General features: G+C 43.8%; 1 protein-coding gene and 1 pseudogene across 3 annotated transcripts in view; one reads left to right on the forward strand and one right to left on the reverse strand.

Annotated features, from left to right (window-relative positions):
• Positions 1 to 633: 633 nt before the first annotated feature.
• On the forward strand, positions 634 to 1,198 carry LOC129136453 (protein tyrosine phosphatase type IVA 1-like; annotated as a pseudogene).
• An 8,438-nt stretch (positions 1,199 to 9,636) lies between these two features.
• The window catches only part of ME3 (malic enzyme 3), a 231,763-nt gene continuing 224,802 nt past the window's right edge, over positions 9,637 to 16,597 (reverse strand). For 2 of the 3 annotated variants that reach the window (XM_508682.7, XM_054662581.2), the window contains 4 exons: positions 15,588 to 15,730; positions 14,837 to 15,010; positions 11,350 to 11,448; positions 9,723 to 9,969 (listed from right to left, as the gene is read on the reverse strand). In XM_508682.7, coding sequence (XP_508682.3) covers positions 9,808 to 9,969; positions 11,350 to 11,448; positions 14,837 to 15,010; positions 15,588 to 15,730 — 578 coding nt within the window. In that variant the 3' untranslated portion in view covers positions 9,723 to 9,807. Of the gene's footprint in view, positions 9,970 to 11,349; positions 11,449 to 14,836; positions 15,011 to 15,587; positions 15,731 to 16,597 lie in introns of all 3 variants that reach the window. The other variant, XM_001175318.5, reaches the window with a different exon arrangement.

Consider the following 16,597-nt stretch of genomic DNA (forward strand, 5'->3'; position numbering starts at 1 on the left):
ACGCAACGACACCTGGACGTGTGCGTATTGCCTCAGTGGAGGCGCTCCGCTGGTCCTCCTAGAGTTTGGTGCCCTGCCGCCGTTGCCCCGCCACGACTGCGGCTGCGGCTGCTCCGGGCAGTGCTGCGGCCGCCGCGGGCCCAGCTGTATGGTTAGGCCACCATCGTTCGTGAGTAAACATATTCCTTTCTGTGGTGTTCTTGATAATGCATTTATAGAGTTTCTAAAGGGCCCTGGAGATTACTGCCAGGTTCAGCACGAACTTTATGAGGACAAGTGAATGGTGGAAAGTCATTACTGCCCCACCAAGAAGCCCCCACAGAGCGGGTCACCTGGACACAGAAGTGTAGAACTGAGATCATCAGAGCATTTTACAAGAGTTCTGACCTAGGTGGGGTAACCCTTGGTGCACTTCCTTTCCATTGGCCCAGAATTACTGAATTGAAGAACCGCGGCTTCTTGTGGGTAGGTTCATTTCATTTCCTGTCACTACCAACTTCATATTCAAAGCTCTGTGAATTTCAAGTGGAGTATATTGGCATAGACTTCAGTTTCTTGACATCATTTCTGTATTCAAAAATTTTTAATTTTTTTCGTAACCATATCAGTTTTTTTTTTTGTAACTGAATTAACATGGCTCCAATGAATCACCCAGCTCCAGTGGAAGTCACATACGGGAACATGAGATTTCTTATTATACACAACCCAACCAATTCGACCTTAAACAGATTTTTAGAAGAACTTAAGAAATAGGGGGTTACCACAATAGTAAGAGTATGTGAAGCAACTGATGACCCTGCTCTTGTGGAGAAAGAAGGCCAATCCAGTTTCTGGATTGGCCTTTTGATGATGGTTCATCACCATCCAACCAGATTGTTGATCACTGGTTAAGTCTTCTAGACGTTAAGTTTCGTGAAGAACCTGGTTGTTGTATTGCCTTCACTGTGTTGCAGGTCTTGGGAGGACTCCAGTGCTTGTTGCCCTAGCATTAATTGAAAGTGGAATGAAAAACGAAGATGCAGTACGGTTTATTAGAGATAAATGGCACGGCACTTTTAACAGCAAGCAACTTTTGTATTTGGAGAAATATCATTCTCAAATGCGGCTTCGCTTTGTGTCTGGAATTGGTGGGTTCTTGGTCTCACTGACTTCAAGAATGAAGCCGCGGACCCTCGTGGTGAGTGTTAACAGTTCTTAAAGGCGGCGTGTCCGGAGTTTGTTCCTTCTGATGTTCGGATGTGTTCGGAGTTTCTTCCTTCTGGTGGGTTCGTGGTCTCGCTGGCTCAGGAGTGAAGCTGCAGACCTTCGTGGTGAGTGTTACAGCTCTTAAGGCGGTGCCTCTGGAGTTGTTCGTTCCTCCTGGTGGGTTCGTGGTCTTGCTGGCTTCAGGAGTGAAGCTGCAGATCTTTGTGGTGAGTGTTACAGCTCGTAAAGGTAGTGTGGACCCAAAGAGTGAGCAGCAGCAAGATTTATTGCAAAGAGCGAAAGAATAAAGCTTCCACAGCGTGGAAGGGGACCCTAGCGGGCTGCCACTGCTGGCTGGGGCAGCCTGCTTTTATTCTCTTATCTGGCCCCATCCACACCCTGCTGATTGGTCCATTTTACAGAGAGCTGATTGGTCCGTGTTGACAGGGTGCTGATTGGTGCATTTACAATCCCTGAGCTAGACACAAAAGTTCTCCATGTCCCCACTAGATTAGCTAAATACTGAGTGTAGATTGGTGCATTCACAAACCCTGAGCTAGACACAGGGTGCTGATTGGTGTGTTTACAAACCTTGAGCTAGATACAGACTGCCGATTGGTGTATTTACAATCTCTTAGCTAGACATAAAGGTTCTCTAGGTCCCCACCAGAGTAGCTGGATACAGTGTCAACTGGTGCATTCACAAACCCTGAGCTAGACATAGGGTGCTGATTGGTGTGTTTACAAACCTTGAGCTAGACATATAGGTTCTCCAAGTCCCCACCAGAGTCAGGAGCCCAGCTGGCTTCACCCAGTGGATCCCACACCGGGGCTGCAGGTGGAGCTGGCTGCCAGTCCCGCGCCGTTCGCCTGCACTCCTCAGCCCTTGGGTGGTCGATGGGACTGGGCGCCGTGGAGCAGGGGGCAGCGCTTATCGGGGAGGCTTGGGCCGCACAGGAGCCCATGGAGGTGGGGAGGCTCAGGCATGGCAGGCTGCAGGTCCCGAGCCCTGCCCCGCGGGGAGGCAGCTAAGGCCTGGCGAGAAATCGAGCGCAGCGCTGGTGGGCTGGCACTGCTGGGGGACCCAGTACACCCTCCGTGGCTGCTGGCCCGGGTGCTAAGCCCCTCATTGCCTGGGGCCGGCAGGGCTGGCCGACCGCTCTGAGTGCGTGGCCCGCCAAGCCCATGCCCACCCGGAACTCCAGCTGGCCCACAAGCGCCGGGTGCAGCCCCAGTTCCCGCTTGCGCCTCTCCCTCCACACCTCTCTGCAAGCTGAGGGAGCCAGCTCCGGCCTTGGCCAGCCTAGAAAGGGGCTCCCACAGTGCAGTGGCGGGCTGAAGGGCTCCTCAAGCGTGGCCAGGGTGGGCACCAAGGCCGAGGAGGCGCTGAGAGCGAGCAGGGGCTGTGAGGGCTGCCAGCACGCTGTCACCTCTCAGCTTCAAAGACTCCAGTGGTCACAGAAACAACTGTTGTATTCAATAAACCTGGCTGCCTGATGCTATTGCCTTGAAAGTGGGACTTGAGAAAAGACCTAATTTATTGTACATTTTAGCCAACATATGGGCTTAGTGAATAAGTCTGATGAAGCTTCCATAGGGATATCGAAAAGCCACGAATTTAACAGAAATGCAACTTCTATGTTTGGCTTAGTGCTATTCCTATGCCAGAAAAAATACATAAGAAATCTAGAGATTAGATGCCAAGATCCCCAGCACAAAATTTGTATATTTTTAGTATCATACAGAATTAAAACTCCAGGAACTATAACTTTATGTAGCTCATCCCTTAAGTCATATCAAACACTGCAAGTAGGGCCTATATGATTATTTGCCTGCTTCATGTTTACCATCCTACACGGGTCCCAGTATACATCAGGTTTGTCCAACAGGTGATTTTGTTGGATTCTTTACACATCTTGTGGTTATTTGATGTCTTTCTCTAATCTCATTTTGTTATGAAAACCTCCATTTTGAAAAATCGACATCTGATTGAAAGTTCATGCAAAATCCATGTTGTACAGAAGCACATGTGTTGAATGTCTTCAAATAAAAAGGCCTTACCGTTAATGTTTACGGTTGGGGTGTAACTTAACACGGAGGGCCCTGAAGACAGAATGAGAGGAGACTATGAAATATTTCTAGTAAAATGTTGTTTTGATCTTGTGCGGAACATATGGTCTAGGACTTTTAATTTAGTAAGTGTTTGTTAAAAGGTAAAGATGCATTGGTGCAAGGTAAATAGAACAAATATGGACAGAATTACAAGGAAAATTGGCAAGTTTACCGTAGCAGTGGGAAGTTTTATTGTCCCTCTTTCAGAAGCAGATCAAGTAGACAAAAATCAAGATTTTGGATATAGATTTACACAAAACAGTCAACAAACTTGATCCCATGAACATACAAAGGGCATTGCATCCAACAGTGGGAGAATACATATTTATAAGAGTACATGAACTATTAAATTTGACCATATATTTGATTATAAACCCATTTCAGCAAATTTTAAGCTATTTGAATAATACAGAACACCTTCTCTCACCACAATTCAATTAAATTAGGAGAAAAGCTAATATCCACACATCTGTAATTTTGAAAATCTCTCTAGAGACTTCCACTTCTAAATAGGATGTAGTAGGTCATGGCAGCCTAAAACTTTGCCTGCAACAACTAGAAAAAGATGGAAAAATTATAAAGATCATATTTAAAGATATGTGAGAGCTATGAAAGCAATAAGGACTAGGTGAATGGGAATTCCAGAGAGGGAGGAGTCCTCCTGAGGTAAGTGGCCATTTTATTTTCTAGGGACATTTACTGATTCTGGACATGGACTAATAAGGATCAAGCTTGGTCTGTGAAGAGGGTCTCTCCTGAGGGAAAGGGAAACCCAGAAAAGCTTTTGGTTGGTCACGTGGGGCTGGTGCAACAAATTGGAAAATTAAGAACTTTGGCCAGTTTCTTCTACGTGTTATAAGTTGGGTTCCTCAGGAAATAGACACTGAATCTGAGATTCGCATCCAGAGGATTACTGGGGTGTCTTCTCAGAGAACATCTATGGGGGAGCAAGAGAAACAGGATAGGGCATAAGAAGTTGAATGGTGATACATAGCAGTTGCAACAGTAGCCTCAGCCAGTCTCATAGGGAGCTCTGAGGATGGGATGGCTATTTAGAGATGTTCTCAATTGAGGCTAGGAAGCTGGCCTTTGGGCCCTTGAATCAACCAGTCATTGCCTGTAGGCTTCCCTTGGGGATGATGGCATAATCTTGGGTGAAGCATTCACCTTCAGTCGAGGGCAATTCCTAGAGAGCGATGCAGCTGTGGGCCCTCAGCTGACAATGGCATCTGGAGGAATGAGTGTTTCAGACCCAAGGCAGGATCTAGGTGGTGCAACCACAGCATCCACTCTCTTAAATGACACTTGCTGAATACTGGGGCTATGTATGGGAGGCTGGAGTGAAGACTTACAAGGCGAGGGAACTCTCCCTTAATCTAATAGTGCTTAGGAGACAAAGTTCTCCACATTCTTACCAACAGATCTTTTTTTTTTATTATAGCCATTCTGGTGAGTGTTGTTATGCCATTGTGGTTTTAATTTTCTTATTACTAATAATGTTAAACGTTTTTCATGTGCTTGTTAGCCATTCACCTATCTTTTTGGATAAAATGCTGATTTAAATATTTTTCTCATTTTAAAATTTGAATTGTCATCTTCTTATTAAGTTGAAGTAGTTCTTTATATATTCCGGATCCAATGTCTTCGTCAGATATATGATTTGCAATTATTTTCTCCCAGTCTGCTGCTTGTCTTTTTCCCTCCCCAAAAAAGTGTTTCAAAGTGCAAAATTTTAAATTTTGATGAAGTACAATTTATTTCTTTTATGAATCATGCTTTTAAAGTTGTATCTCAGAACTCTCCTCAACCTAAGTCATAAAGATTTTCTGCTATATTTTATCTTAGAAATTTTACAGTTTTAGCTCTCACATTTAGGTCTGTGATCCATTTCAGGTTGATTTTTGTTTGGTTTGAGATGTGTAAAGGTTAATTTTTGTGTTTAGCGTGAGGTGTCTAAGTTAACTTTTTTTTGCATGTGGATATTCAATTGTTTCAGCACAATTTGTTCAAAAGACTCTCTTTCCCCCAATGAATTACCTTAGTAATTTTGATTAAAAGTCAATTTGCCATAAATGTAAAAACTTATTTGTGAACTCTCAGTTCTGCTTCATTTATTTATATGACCACACAGTCCTTTTTTGGTATAAATTTAAGGTGTACAAGTGCAGTTTTGTTACATGGATATATTGCATAGTGGTGAAGTATGGACTTTTAGTGTAATCATTACCAAAATACTACACATTATACCCATTAAGTAAATTCTTATCCCTCACTCTTCTTCCACTCTCCCACCCTTCCAGGTCTCCAGTGAGATTCCACATTCTTTGTTCATGTGTACACATTATTTAGTTCCCACTTATGAGAACATATGGCATTTCACTTTCTGTTTCTGAATTATTTCACTTAAGGGCCTCCAGTTCTATTTATGTTGCTGCAAAACACATGATTTTATTCCTTTTATGGCTGAATAGTATTCCATTGCACATATATATTCATTTTCTTATCCATTTTCTTTATCCAGCCATCGACTGATGGAAACTTAGATTAATTTCATGTCTTTGCTATTGGACCACACAGCCTTGATCATTGTATCTTTATAGTAGGTTCTTGACATTGAATAGGGCACTTTGTTCTTCTTTATAATTTTTTTGACTCTTTGAGATCCTTTACATTACCATAAACATTTTAGAATCAGCCTGTAAGTTTCCACCAAAAAACCCTACAATGGTTTTGATAGGTATAGTGTTCACTTTATAGATCAATTTGAATATAATTGCAATTTTGACAATATTGAGTCTTCAAATCCATGAACAAAGAATCTCTCTCAATTTATTTAGATCTTTAATTTCTATCAGCAATGTTTTGTAGTTTTTGGTATACTATACTTGCACTTCTAAAATTTATTTCTAAGTATCTTTTCTTTTTGATGCAGTTGTAAATGAAATTGTTTTCTTAATTTTATTTTTAGATCATTTGCTGCCAGCATATAGAAATAATGTTGACCTTGTATTTGGTGACCTTTCAAAACTAATTTATTAGTTCCAGTAGACAGAGAGAGAGAGAGAGGAGAGACAGAATGAATGAATGAATGAATGAATGAATGAATGAATGTGTATGTGTTCTTTAGTGTTTTTTACATGCAGGATTAGGTCATCTGTGAATCAAGGCAGTATTACTCTTTCTTTCCAATCTTGACACCTTTAGCTTCTCTTTCTTGCTTCATTGCACTGGCTAAACACCCTCCGTGTTGACTAGAAGTGGTAAAAACAACATCCTTGCCTTGTTCCAGATCTTAGGGAGAAAGTATTCATTCTTTTACCATTAAATATGATGTTATCTTTGGCTCTTTATAGATGTCCTTTGTTAGGTTGAGGATGTTCTTTTCTATTTCTACTTTGTTTAGGGTTTTTTCGTAAATGGGCGTTGGTTTTTTTCAAATGCTTTCTTCGTATCTATTGGCATGATCATATGATTTTTTTGTCTTTCATTCTATTAATGTAATTGAACAACCATATTGAACAATTTTTGAATGTTAAAAAACTACGTTTCTGAGGATAAAGCCCACTTGTTTGTTGTATGTAATTTTTAAATTTCATGTTGCTGAATTTGGTTTGCTAATATTTTGTTTAGGATTTTTTCATCTATATTCATGAAGGATATTGGCCTGTACTTTTCTTGTGATACGTTTATCTGGCTTTGATATGGCAATACTAGTATCATAGAATGATTTGGGAAGTGTTCCCTCCCCTATTTTCTGAAAGAGTTTCTGAATAATTGGTGTTATTACTTAAGTATTTGATAAATTCCAACCAATGAAGCCACCTGGACTTGGTTTTTCTTGGGGGAAAGATTTTTTAAGTACTAATTTCATTACTTATTATAGGTATATTGATTTGTGCTCTAATCTTTGCTTGCTTTGAATTTTGTTTGCTTTCCCCCACCCCCATTTTCTTAAGGAGGAAGTTTAAATTATTGACTTGAGACTTTTTTTCTTTCCTTTCTCTCTTTCTTTCTCTTCTGATATAGGAATTTGCATTAGTCAGGGTACTCCAGAGAAACAGAACCAATAAGATCTTTCTCTCTCTCTCTCTGTTGATTTATTATAAGGAACTGGCTTGGCTCACATGATTATGGAAGCTGTCAAATTCTAAGATCTACAGGGTGAGTCAGCAAGCTGGAGATCTAGGAGAGATGATGGTATAGTTCCTGTCTAAAGGCAGGAAAAAGCCAATATCCCAGTTAGAAAGGCATCAGGTAGGAGTAAGTCTCTCTTACTCAAGGGAGGGTGAATCCATTTTTTCTATTCAGGCCTTCAACTAATTGGACGAAGGCAATTAGTGGAGGGCAATCTACTTTACTTAGTTCAATGATTTAAATGTTACTTTCATCCAAAGATACCCTCACAGCAACACCCAGAATAACATTTGATCAAATTTCTGGGCACCCTGTGGTGCCGTAAAATTAACCGTGACAACATTTAAAGCTATAAAGTTTCTCTCTAAACACTGCTTTAGCTACATCTTATTAATTTTGATATGATTTTTAAAATTCAGTTCAACATATATAACTTGGCTTGTGATTTCTTCTTTGATCTATGGGTTATTTTGAAATGTACTGTTTTCCAATATTTTGGAATTTCCCATAGTTTTCTGTTTATTGATTTCTAATTTAGTTATTAATTCTGTTACTCTATAGAGCCAATTGCATTTGAATTCCAAGGATGAATGCCGTTTCCAGGCAGAAAGCTAGAGTGAACTAAAATTTAATCAGTAAAGAGAAAAAAAGGGAAGGGAAGGACTTCCCAGAAGGAGAGACCAAGCATGGATAGTATCAGCACAGGCTTGAAAGCACATGTGCTTAGGGCTGGCAAGATGTTCAGTGTGGCTGGAACAAAGGAAGTGTAATTTGTGTCTTCTTTGTTTTTGTCTTGGTTAGTATAGCTAAAGTTTGTTAATTTATTTGATCTTTTCAAAGAACCTATTTTGCTTTCATTTGTTTTCTCTACTATTGTTTTTCTTTTATACTATATTGATTATAAAGGATATGTAGCAGCGGTACAGAGGAAATTGTGGCACATGATGTAAAAAGATAGTGTCAAAAACTCCATGGTGTTCAGATTCCAGCTTCACTCTTCAAACTCTCTTCTGAATAGTTTTTCATTCTCTATGATCCCAAGGATCATAGAGGAGGGATGTTTTCTCAGGATATTCTTGGCTGAGCACCAGCACCAAGGAAGCAGTTCTTAGAAGAATAAGACCTGAGCAAGAAGTGAGTGGTATCTCTGCTAATTACTCTTCTAGAAGTCTAATAGTCCATCTAGCCTGTCCTTGAGAGTTGGTCATATAGGACCTATTCGTTGCTGGCAGTGGAGATCCTGAGGCTGAGGTAGCAGCAGGAGTAGGACCCTAAGCATGATTTATTGATTCCTTTATTATACAATGAAATTAGAGGCAGGAAGCTGCCATCTCAACATGTCTTAACATCTTAGCAGTATCTAATTTCAGGGGGCTGCAAGCTCTCTCCTGCCCCCACCCCTATGATATGGGCTCTGCTGAACATGAGAGAGATGAAGGCTAGCACTGAACTTGGTTTAAGAAACACCCAGGATAGACTGATATTACTCACTAAGAAAACTGCTTTGTGTTGCTCAACTACTTCAGAGAGTGAAGGATGGAAGCCAGAGTGTGTTCCAGAGCCAGGAAAATGAAATCAAGTCTTCCCTAGATCTCCCTATGGTGCTGTTCCTCTCACTGCCTCTCTTCCTCCTCACTGCTTGGCAGGCTGACCCTCCCCACCCACATTTCTCTGGTTTTCCTTTTAGAAAAAAGAATGTCTAAGACTCAACAACCCACAGGGCAGTGACCTGAATAGTTAGCGAGCTGCCCTTAGCCACTCAGCCTTCACACACTGCCGAGACTTGAAGGGTGTGTATGGCTGACATGGACTAAACTCCCTGATGGGTGGGCTGTGCTTTCTGGCTAGTGGCTGTGCTCACATTCTTCATCTCCCCATGACTCCCACCCATCTTTTCCTCTTGGGACTCAGTGTAAACACTGCTCTCCCTGAAGCCTTCTCTTACATTTCCATAGGAAGTGTCCTCTCCCTTTTCTGACTGCCCTCAGTTTTTATCTGTTCTTTCATGAACTTACCACTTTCTCCCTTATGGCAAAATGAATTGTGTCCAATCTCCTCCACTAGATCCCGAGCTCTGTAAAGGCAGGATTCTAGATGAGATTCTGCATTTCCCACAAGGCCTGGCCAGTAGTTGGTGATTAATGGTTGAAGAAATGCTTAGGAAGGAACTCAGAGGAGGGTTCAGAAAAGTGAACTCCCAGGGCCTTCAGAGACAAGGCTTTTATTCACTGTATGCCTTGGCATCTCCTCTCACACCAGAAAGTTTAAAAGAAAAAACACAGCGACAAGGATTCACTTGGGCCATTTTGGAACCCATTTATATTGTGGGTGTTACTCTGGGCTTCATCTAGCCCCATACTAGCCTCTGAGACTGCCTCAGACCGTCTGAACATTCATGGCTTCCTTGGGCCAAGTGTAGCTGTCCAGTGTAAAGGAGTCATAGTCTGGAGTGTAGACCAGGGATCTTACAAAAGCCTCCTTGTCCTTAGGCTCTGGGTAGTAGGAAGCCAGGTTGTGTTTGTACGCGTAGTCGAGAACCTAGAGAAAAACATGTTTGGCTAAGGAACCGGATCTAAGGGGAAACCTGCTTAAGGATCCTTGCTTGGGAGCATGGGGGAGAGGAATACACCTTAAGGAACCAGACTTGTTTCTTTCATGAGTATGGCTCATGAAACAACTGCATAGGAAGGATTTTAAGCTTTCTTTCTGGACAGGCAGCTTTAACATAGTGGAATAAATACTGAGCCAGGGTCAAGAGGCTTCAGCATAAATTCTGCCTGCTTCCAAAGGCCTGTGGGTCCTCAGAGCTGATATTATCCTTGCTGAGCCTCAGTTTCCTCATCTGTAAAATGGGAGTAAAGAGACCTTTCTCTGGAGCAGTGTTAAGATAAAATTAGACAAGAGGCAAATGTGTCCAGAACCTGATTTTTTTTCCACTTGAATATGGGTTAAATTGGATGAACAGCCTGGACACTGTTCTCTGGGTATTAGATTTGGCTTCAGGAGAATGTGAATCTAAATATAGCCCAAAGGAAGAAACTGACAGGGTGAAGCTGGACCCTGAGCTGGACTGTTAATCTTGAGGCTTGATTCTGGATTCTGTACCAGACAACTCATGGGTGTGTGTGCTGTTGTACAATGCATTTTCTGAAACTATTTTTAAAACTTATAGAAAATGTAAAACATGCACACTAATAGAAATAATAGTATGATAAACTGTCATGTATCTATTATCCAGCTTTAACAATTATCAATGTTGGGCCAGTCCTTATTGCACCATGTTCTGATTCTTTGAAAACCCATCATCTCTGCACAGTCTTATAGTCTGGAATATTCCATGAAGCTGATCACCCCATAGCCAGCCATTCTGAGAAAAAGGGGAAGAAAGAGATTTACCCTGGCTGAGAGAGCACTGGGTATGGAGCTTTTTCACTGTTCTCTGCCAATCTCCAGAATTCTGAGAGTGAGGAACTACTGGCCCTTTGAAGAAGGAGGAAACTGAGGCTCAGAGAAGTGAAGTGATTGGGCCAATATTATACCATTGCTGATTGGGAGAGCTGGGACCCCAAAGCCTGAGCTTTTTCCGTGATGCTATGCAAGCTGACCTTTCTTATAAATGGGCACTTATGAGTCATTTCTAAAAAATTCCCATATTCTGGTCCACGGACATTGATGACCTTTCTGCTTGGTGTATTAGGGGAAATCCAGGAGCTTTCCCAGAACTGGCCTGGGTGGGTGTTTGGGGTGGAGCTCAAGCTGCAAACAAGAGTTTGTCACCCAGCCTCTGGGTTACATGTAGTGCAGCTCAAGGAGATCCAGTGTCTCCACAGTTTCCATCCCCTTAACCCTCCTAAAGTCACAGACAGAGAAAGTGGTTGAGCCTCACTACCCATATTACAGGGGTAGGATGCCCCTTACTTTGATGGCAATTCTCAAAGACACGTTTCGGATGGTGCTGAGTGGTGGGTACAGTCTCCCCTGGGACAGATGCTGCTCAGAGACTTCCTGGGCAATTTGCTGGGGAGAAGGAGAGAACCGAGAGGAATAAGCTGAGTCTCTGCCTTCCCAAAACAAGCCCAACCCGTTACCCCAGAGACTCACCCCACCCTGCATAGTTGGTCAAACACTGCAGTTCCAACTGTTGACTCTGTTACCAGGGAAGCTTAATGCTTGGGCGTAAGAGAGGACACATCCTTTCTGTACTATAAGACTGGCTGAGGCTTAAAACAACATTAAGTGTCTCTGAATTCCAAAGGAAAATCACTAAAGCCAAGATGAATAAATCTGTGGCCTGCAAAGCAAAGGCTATGAGATCTCCTCTTGGCTGGTCCAGCCTGTTGCATAGGGATCCCTGGGTCCCTCACTTCCTGGGTCCCAGCCTCTTTCCACGTGCTTGGTACCATCTTGAGTGACCATCTAGGCTATGTTATGTCTTTGTGTTCAGTCTCCTGGAGCTCTTCCTTCCAGCCCTGGTCTCAGTCTGAGGAAGGCCTCTCCTCCAGTGAGTGATTGAGTCTTACACCTTATTGGAATAAATGTCCTAAGCACATCATCCTGAGAACAGAGCCTCCCATAGCTTCCCTTCCAGGTTCAGAGCTTGCCTCTGAGGGTTAAGCCTCATCTGCCACAGGGCCTCATCCTCCAGGCTCAGATGCTGGAGTTTGTTCAGCCTTGCAAATCAGCCTCTTTAATGTGGTGGTTCTGAATCTACTCCCACCGAGGCTTCTGGTGTTAAATTTAGACTTGGGAAATGCCACTGGTGCTCTCTGAGAACTGTGTGTCTTAGAAGTGACAAGGCTAAGAAGTTGGTCTCCCCTCAATGTTTTCAGATATTAGGGAAGTGGGCCTCCCTCTCTACCTCCTTCTCACACTTCCATCTTTCTTTTCCATTCATTCAGTCATACATTCACTGTGCTCTACTATATCTTTCAAAACAGAGAGAAGGCCAAGTCTGTCTCCTAATTTCAGACCTTTATATGGCTCCTTCAAACTCCTTCCCATGGTGTCCGTACAAGGCACTTCATCACTGGGCCCTCCTTTCCTCTTCAGCCTCACTTTTAGTCTCTAGACTCTGTGCTAGGTGCTGAGGAGCCATATAAGGAAGGATTCTATGGTGGAGAAGCCATAGTCTTTTCTCTTATGGAGACTGGTGTCAGTGGACAAGTAACAAATGATTATAGCAATTATAGTGGGTGAGTGCAATGAGAGGGGACATACAGGCAAGGAGGATGGCAGGATCCTGTCTACCATGTATAGGAAAGACTTCTCAGAAGTGTCACAGGCTGATACCTGAAGGACAAAGCATGAATTAGGGGAGAGAGAATGGCCCATGCAAATGCTGGGAGGTGAGAGAGAGCATGGACAGGAGATTGAAAACAGCACATTGGTTAGGTTGATGTTAGGGAGACACCAAAAGTGAGGTTGGAGAGGAAAGGAGGGCCTGGTGATGAAGTGCCTTGTATGGAAATCATGGGAAGGAGTTTGGACTTTATCCTGTATGCACCAAGGAGCCATACGAAGGTCTGAAATTAGGGGAGAGACTTGACCTGACCTATGTTTTGAAGGATTCTCTTTGTGAAGGTATAGAAGATGGATTGATAAGAGAGAAGCAAGATTTCCATGGCTAGATATGCATCTAGAAAAGTTATCCTGAGAAGAGATATATCATGGTATGTGTGATCACATCTAAGACGGTAGGCACTGGCAATGCTCTTCAGCAGGGAGTCAAGTTGTCTGGAGCCATCCTGGGCTCACAAGACCAGCGATCTTGAGCAAGTGACTTAAACTCACATATGAGTAAGAATTTTACCTATTTTACAGAGTTGTTACAATGAAAGGAGGTGGTGAATGCACATCTCCTTAAAGTCTATATTAATTTTCCATGGGAAAATCAACTTAAATTATCTTCACTAAAAGTACCCTTTTCAGAAATATAACTTGCCAGGCCTTTGAAGACCATAATGTGAGCTCCTATAGGGGAGGGACCTTATCTTGCTCACAGCAGGTGATAATAAGTAGATCCAGGAGAGGTTCCTGTGTAATTGATGGACACTGTTCATGAAATGATGGAGCTGAACTGTCTCACAGCACTGGAGGTAGTGGGGCAGATGTGTGGATGTCCCATGGTATTACATAGGCAGGACTGTAGCAATTGTGTTTTTACTCAACAGAGGACTTTGCTTTCAGGCTGACTTCAAGCAGAAAGTGACTCTTTCCATCCAATGGGGACTTCACACAGCTCTGCCCACAGCTACAGGACAAGAACACCCATCATAGCAATGAGAAGAAAGACAAACAGAATACTCAGACAAGAGGAACAGAGAACTGTAACACAAAGTCATAAGTAGTGTGCATGGGGCTGGGGGCAGCTGAAAAGCCTTTGGGAGACATTATTTGCACAGCCTTGGAGAGCCAGGGCTCAAAGACTAGACATAGTAAGAAGGGACCTGGTGCATGAGGTAGCTCCCTGTGGGACTCACAGAAGTGGATCCAGACAGGGCTGTGTGGAAGCCATACCCATGTCTCATTGGTTTCAGGCTTTCACCAGTGCCTCAGTGAGAAGGAAATGCAGAAGGATGTTAGAAGTCACAGGAGAGCCTTTGGAGCTTGTTACGTGTAAATATGTTTAATATTTGTATATGGCTTTGATTAGCTTAACCTCTCAACAGAGACATTTCTATGCCTTGCTTTTGTCAGAGTGAGGATAAATGTCAAGTGCCTGGCACTTGGTAACTACCTGGTAATTTCAGCCACTGTAACTGTTATCAATAACCATGAGTGTGAATATAGGCTGTCATTCTTAATGGATTCTTTCATGGTTTTCATCATGTCTAGTAAAGAACTCTTTTGTGCGCTTATCTAGTAAGATACCTGGAATAGGTACATCTCCAATACCTCATATCAGTGCTCAAGATCTGGGTCCTCCAAGGAGAAAAAAACAAGTATGACACCCACCCCCTCCCTTACAGAAAGCTGTCCTAGTGGGGCTTACTACCGCCAGTTACCCCAGTGATTTGGTTAAGGCCTGTGGCTGGAAGAATCCATCACCTATCATGGTCCACAAGCCCTCAGTTTCAGGTGGCTTTGATGGCATCTCTTCTGTCTAGGCATCTAGATGGCATTGCTAGCACACAGGGGGCAGTATGAGGCATGTCTCCTCCTCTGTCAGTGCCTCTTGCTAATACCCTTCACCACTATTCCCCATTCCCCCTCAAAAGCCCCATGTGTGATTGAAGAAGTCAAGCTTCAAGGTGGCCATGAGAGATGCTTGAGGTTTAAGCACTTTGGGAATCCACTGGCAATGTTGGGGCAGATGGGCAGAAGAGATAAGAGAGATCTGGTATAAGACCCAGTGTCAACCCACAGACCCTACTGCAAGCATTTGAGGGAGCAAGGACAGTGATACCTCTGCTGTCAGGAGGAAGATCTCATCTGGGATGTGCCGGATCCCGCCGGCGATGACTCCCAGTGCCACCCCGGGGAACACGTAAGCATTGTTTCCCTGCCCAGGAATGAAGGTCTTGCCATCTTCCAGAGTCACACTCTTAAAAGGACTTCCACTGGCAAAAATCCCTCGGCCCTGGAGGCAGGAAGAAAACCAGAGATGAACTTGGAGATTGGTTTGGGGTAATAATAGTGGCCTATTCTTATCTTCCAAATGTTGGACCCTTCTTCATCCTCTCCCAAATGCCCAGCACTGTGCTGAGAACATGGCAGGTATTTAAAGCACATTTGTCATTTGACCAGAAAGCTCAGCCCTCACCTGTTATCTAGCAGCCAAGAAACTGCTGAAAGGTGATGGGGTTCACAGCACCATTTTTGTCACCTCCTGGTGGGGCCAACCCAGGACATGACAGGATGTGGCCTAGAGTCTACAAGTGCCTCAGGTTTTGGGTGCTGGTCAAAGCTCTGTGTTATTTAGGGTGAACCTTGAGCAGCATAGCACAAATGTAAGAACTTGGGCTTTGGAGTCAGACCTGGGTTTGACAGCCAGCTCCACTCCTTATTAGCTCTTTGACCTTGGGCATGTTACTTCATCTTTCTGAAACTCAGTTTGCTCATCAGCGATGTAGGAGTATTTTTCACCCTCATGAGGTTACTCATTGTAATTGTTACTATGTCCTCTCAGCCGGGGGAAGGAAGGACTCCCCGCTGACCTCGGTGACCCGGTAGCACTTCTCAGCCGTGCACTCGGCCTTGCTGGTGGGGTTGCTCAGGGCAAAGATGATAGGGCGCTCGTGGAAGGAGGCCATGTCCCTCAGAATCTGCTCCGTGAAGGCTCCTGCGATGGCAGCAACACCTACAGGGAAAAGGCGGGTAGTGGGGATGCCTGCTCTCTATAAATAACCCATTCCTCTTCTGCTGGTGGTGGTGGGGGAACTAGGAACACCATGAAAGACTCGGTCTTGGGCCCAGCATCTGCCACAAGGACTGAAGGAGCAGAAGGGAAAATGATCTTCCTGCTTGAGCTGCCTGAGACCTCCTTTCCATCTCTGAGGGACCACTGGTCCACCTCAGGTCCCTGCCAGTTAAGCTGCTCCTGTGAAGGCATTCCTGGGCATTTCCATGGAGAGTGAGCTGCTCCTCAGGACACAGGGAGATGCCAGGGTCTGCCTTGGGAGAGAAATGCCCATCTCATTGTGGTTAGAGAGACCAGGCCAGGTGTGGTGGCTCATGCCTGCAATCCTAGCACTTTGGGAGGCTGGGGGGCAGTGGGGTGGGGACAGATCACCTGAGGTCAGGAGTTTGAGACCAGCCTGGCCAAAATGGCGAAAACCTGTCTCTACTAAAAATACAAAAATTAGCCAGGCACGGTGGCGGGCACCTATAATGCCAGCTACTTGGGAGGCTGAGGCAGGAGAATCACTTGAACCCAGGGGGCGGAGGTTGCAGTGAGCTGAGATCACACCACTGCACTCCAGCCTGGACAAAAGAGCTAAACTCTGTCAAAAAAAAAAAAAAAAAAAAAAAGACAGAGAGAGAGAGACAGACTAGCCCTGCACTTACTCACTGCATTGTATATTTCTGCATCACTGAGCCCTAACTCTGGTGCCTTAGTTTTGTGGTTTCTATACAATAGTCACTCAATAAAAGTTTGTGGCATTGAATTGCACATGGGATAGGGGAAAGAGCTGTTTCCATGGGTTACTTAGGCTTCCTAGCTGAG

This window comes from Pan troglodytes, chromosome 9 (genome assembly GCF_028858775.2).
Source record: "Pan troglodytes isolate AG18354 chromosome 9, NHGRI_mPanTro3-v2.0_pri, whole genome shotgun sequence".
Taxonomy (NCBI): domain Eukaryota; kingdom Metazoa; phylum Chordata; class Mammalia; order Primates; family Hominidae; genus Pan; species Pan troglodytes.